This window comes from Austrofundulus limnaeus, unplaced genomic scaffold (assembly GCF_001266775.1).
Source record: "Austrofundulus limnaeus strain Quisiro unplaced genomic scaffold, Austrofundulus_limnaeus-1.0 Scaffold703, whole genome shotgun sequence".
NCBI classification, from domain to species: Eukaryota; Metazoa; Chordata; class Actinopteri; order Cyprinodontiformes; family Rivulidae; genus Austrofundulus; species Austrofundulus limnaeus.
Window position 1 is genome coordinate 152985 of NW_013953105.1, and position 5167 is coordinate 158151.

Here is a 5167-nt window from a genome sequence, read left to right on the forward strand (position 1 = left end):
ATCAAAATACAATCATGTTTGTATCGTAAACACTGAACTACTGAGTTTAAATATTATTAAACTATGGTGCAGTACTGAGTAGATACAGCATGGGGCAGTATTGGACCAATGCAAGGCTCCATTGACTCCAATTATGTGATTTTAAACATTAATATTTCAAAAACTATAAGTTGTACAGGCACCAAAAGACATAGCAATCATTTGGCCAGGAGCTTTACAGATATAAATTACAATGGCAGCTCTAGGACAAAGTATGCAGGAGGAGAAGCATGGCAAAGTGGAGATGACTTGGATGGGAAACAAATCACACTGAAAAGTGGGAAATCAWTATCGGATGTTGATATCGGCCCAGTTTTACATATCGGATTGATACTGATATGAATACTGATATATTGTGCATCCCTAAATTAATTAATAAAGTTAGCTGAACAGCAGACATGTTAAGAATAAGGTGGATTTTATCAATTTAAAAAGTAAATCTCAGGAAACTGTTTGTGCAACATTTAAAGTGTCACCATGTGCAAATCCTTCAAATACAAACAGTCAAAGAAAACATCTTTATTTTTTAAGAAACTTGGTATAAGATTTTAGATTTTTCACCAGGGATTTTCTGGTATAAATCTGCTGTTTTACATGACTGTTGAATGAAATTAACATAATTATTAATTTATTGTAAAAACATGACAGATAATGTGTGAAACAGATCCAGTTCAGCTGCTGTTTATCTGTTAGTTTCTATGTTTGCTGTGAGCTGTTGTCCTGTTTGTTTCTGCTCCTCCATGATGTCACAGACACTACCAGTGGACGGGATGGGCAGGGCTCTGTCTAGTCATATTTAAGTCTATGGTTGTTTTATGACTTACTGCCACCCTGAGGACTGAGCTGGACTTTTACAGAACTCTGTGCCGGGTCGACACGCCTGACAAGCCCTTACCTGCCAGGTGAGAAGGCTGAGATTGTTTGGTGAAACCACTGATGGGAAACGATCAAACRGGAAGAAAAGTCTTTCAGCAGAGACACTTGATGAGTCACAGCTGAGTTTCCTCAGCAGCCTGCAGTGTTTCTGCCTCAGCTCCATGACTAACCATCACTAACCTCTGCCCCCAGATTTACCCCAGCCTCCACCTGTTGCCCTCCAGCACAGATGACATCACTTCACAGCTCCTGCAGGTAAACCCACAGTTTAAGTAGGTCTGACTATCCAGACAGAGGATTAACTACTTAAGACTGAATTATGTAAAAACCAATCACAGGCCAGATTGCAAAAAGAGGTGAGAGCAGCTTGAGAAAAAGCCCAGCGTGGWCATTTCATCACTGTGTGTGTTTGTTCTGATGCTTCATCAGAACAAACACACACAGTGATGAAATGTGTGTGTTTGTGTGTGCGCTCTGCAGGCCTGCGCTCTGTGTGTGTTTCCAACTCGATACAGAAATATAAAAACTTTACAGTTTACAGACTGGACTGAGGTTGTTTGATCATTTTTAGACTGATCTGTTTTCTTGTCTGAGGTTAAATGATTTTCAGTTTCATCATGGTTCAGTTTAAACAATAAAAACCTAACASCRTGTTCAGACGCTCCTTACATCCAGAAAACACAACAGAGTCACATTTCTGTGGGTTCAGGTCAGATTTGTGACTTTGTGAGTTAAAACTGTCGACTGAAAAACTTTGTGTGTCTGCCGCACATTCTCACAGCAGGTGAAAAATGTGCGTAAATAAACGCACACTTTCACACAACGTTGGTTTTTATACATCACAACGTGGGCGTGGAACCTGGTGTACACAACTTTCAAATGAACATGAGAAACCACATCCAATCAGATCCACCTGATGAGTGGAGACAATGTTGCACAAAAACAAACACATCCAAGTGAGCATAAAAACATTTTTGCAAAAAGTTTTTTTTAAGTTTGTTATTTTCATCAACATAAATGTGCATAAAAACCTTGATGGAAACACATTTGCTGAATAAGTTCTGACGTAGTGAACATTTAAGCAGCAGTATGATGGGATTTCTTCCCGCTGGAGTCCAATGTGGAAAAAAAAAAAAGAAGTCCGACTGGTCACCTGACGTTATTGTTGAAAGCTTTCACATCGATGCTACGTGATTCAAAAAGCAGAGTTTTCATCACGCATCTAATCACACAGACACACACGTGTCTTCCTATCTTTGTGAGGACCACACACAGCGGTCACAACCACGCTCTGTGCATTGTTTTTTCCCCAAAGTTTGTCGAGAGGTGGATAGAGGGGCGCACAAAGAGCTCTGGACTTGATCTGGTCTCATTNGAAACAGTACTATATAACATTTTAGACACATTCTAGACAGTTTATCAGCTAAAAAAAGTTAATTTTGGGGTAAGTTACTCTTTAAGTAGGTCTGACTATCCAGACAGAGGATTAACTACTTAAGACTGAATTATGTAAAAACCAATCACAGGCCAGATTGCAAAAAGAGGTGAGAGCAGCTTGAGAAAAAGCCCAGCGTGGWCATTTCATCACTGTGTGTGTTTGTTCTGATGCTTCATCAGAACAAACACACACAGTGATGAAATGTGTGTGTTTGTGTGTGCGCTCTGCAGGCCTGCGCTCTGTGTGTGTTTCCAACTCGATACAGAAATATAAAAACTTTACAGTTTACAGACTGGACTGAGGTTGTTTGATCATTTTTAGACTGATCTGTTTTCTTGTCTGAGGTTAAATGATTTTCAGTTTCATCATGGTTCAGTTTAAACAATAAAAACCTAACASCRTGTTCAGACGCTCCTTACATCCAGAAAACACAACAGAGTCACATTTCTGTGGGTTCAGGTCAGATTTGTGACTTTGTGAGTTAAAACTGTCGACTGAAAAACTTTGTGTGTCTGCCGCACATTCTCACAGCAGGTGAAAAATGTGCGTAAATAAACGCACACTTTCACACAACGTTGGTTTTTATACATCACAACGTGGGCGTGGAACCTGGTGTACACAACTTTCAAATGAACATGAGAAACCACATCCAATCAGATCCACCTGATGAGTGGAGACAATGTTGCACAAAAACAAACACATCCAAGTGAGCATAAAAACATTTTTGCAAAAAGTTTTTTTTAAGTTTGTTATTTTCATCAACATAAATGTGCATAAAAACCTTGATGGAAACACATTTGCTGAATAAGTTCTGACGTAGTGAACATTTAAGCAGCAGTATGATGGGATTTCTTCCCGCTGGAGTCCAATGTGGAAAAAAAAAAAAGAAGTCCGACTGGTCACCTGACGTTATTGTTGAAAGCTTTCACATCGATGCTACGTGATTCAAAAAGCAGAGTTTTCATCACGCATCTAATCACACAGACACACACGTGTCTTCCTATCTTTGTGAGGACCACACACAGCGGTCACAACCACGCTCTGTGCATTGTTTTTTCCCCAAAGTTTGTCGAGAGGTGGATAGAGGGGCGCACAAAGAGCTCTGGACTTGATCTGGTCTCATTTAAATAATAATAAAAATGAACAAACAAACAAACAAACAACCTCCGAGTCTGCAGTCCACCACGTCACTCCTCTTCCTCGTTCTTCATCGATCTGTGTACCAGCCTACCGACAATGTGGTGTGTTTGAGGAAATGGGAAAAATAGGTTTCATGGCGCAGTCACGCACTTCCTGGTCACAAAACATTCTGTAAATGTGCAGCAAATGTGTAAAAATGTGCACATTATGGCAAGAATTATTCATCATTACATCTGGTTTTAACATGACTTTTATAAAGTTTGAAGTCCAAACACTGAAAGCTGTCACTGTTTTTTACAGAAGCCCTGTGAAAGCATCACAGCTTTGCCGATATGAGAGGATTAAAAGGAAAAAAATTCCTGTATCCGCATCGTGATCCGGAACATCACCAAAATTTAAAGGTGTGTTCCTTGGATCAGTACACACATGTGTTGTAAATGTCATGACAATCTGTCCACAAGTTTTTGAATAATGTTGTCCACAGACAGACAGACATACGCGACTGAAAACATGAATAAAAGATGTGACTGACATGTCCGACTCAGAGCTGAACAAATAAAGAAACAGATGTTGACACCTGTTTGTTAAAGCTGTCAGGATGAAGTTTAAACACCTGGAAACCTGACACTCAGGTGTGTTTGATGTCACTGTGACGTATCTGAGACGTGCTTTTCCTAAATTTCCATGTATTTTTTCAACAACATGTAAATCGTAGAGCAAATGGTCCAGCAGAGTAGGCAGCGCCTGCAGGATCCCTACATGCCTCAGCCTGGACCTGATGGCCTCCTGCCTGGTTTCTGAGCAGATCAGGATACAGCACGCCTCCGTTTGCCTCTCAGCATCTTTCAGCGGTTGCAAATCAGCCACTTCCTGCTGCAGCAGGAAGTCTGCAGATGGCAGCCAGTGTTCCCAAATCAATTCCAGATTTGAGATAATTTAAAAAACGACACCAGGCAGCATCAGAAGCAGAGCTGGTGAATAAATGCTGAAATATTCCCAGGATTCAGCAGTGAGGTGAGTGGAAACAATGAGGTCATGGTGGCATTTCAGACAGATCCTGTACCAACAGGAAGGAAGAAGTGAGGAGATGGAAGAAAGGAAAAGGGGCGTGGCCTCTGTGGGAGTGTGTGTTTGTTTGGGTCCAGCCGAGCAGACTCACCAACAGGTCCACGCTGTCACGCCGGCCCAGAGACTCGTGGGCCACCTTCTCCCCAGCCGGACTCAGGATGTAGGGACTCGGACCACCAGAGGGCTTCATGTTGGGCAGGCTGAGGGAGCGCAAGTCCTTCACTCCCTGCTCCACCTTCAGCTCGTCGCCCGGCCGAGCTACAGATAACCAAAGACGGGTTAAACCTCGTGTGACGTCATAAACATACAAATAAATCATCATTTAGGAACAAAAAACTGTGTTTGGGCAAAAAACTAAACCATAAATAGATCAAATTTACAGCAAACAGATATAAACATCCTTCACATTTATTATTTTAACCTCACGTTTCAAAACAAACAAACAAACAAACGAAAAAAAACTAAAAAAGATTCAGAAAAAAACTATTTTTAGAGGGTTTACCAGGTGGAACTATTTCAACCTGGTTTCTGTTCAAACTGTGTAACTCAGGTTCAGAGACGAGGGCCAGATCAGGTTCTTAAAGGGATCCATGATCAGTTGTAGCA

The 5167-nt window shown here is 41.1% G+C and overlaps 1 protein-coding gene across 2 annotated transcripts in view; it reads right to left on the reverse strand.

Moving 5' to 3' along the window:
- Window positions 1–5167, reverse strand: part of plekhg5b (pleckstrin homology domain containing, family G (with RhoGef domain) member 5b) — a gene marked incomplete at its 3' end in the record, with an annotated part of 114095 nt that overhangs the window by 18077 nt on the left and 90851 nt on the right. For both annotated transcript variants that reach the window (XM_014027953.1, XM_014027952.1), the window contains 1 exon segment: window positions 4653–4819. In XM_014027953.1, the coding sequence (XP_013883407.1) occupies window positions 4653–4819 (167 nt within the window).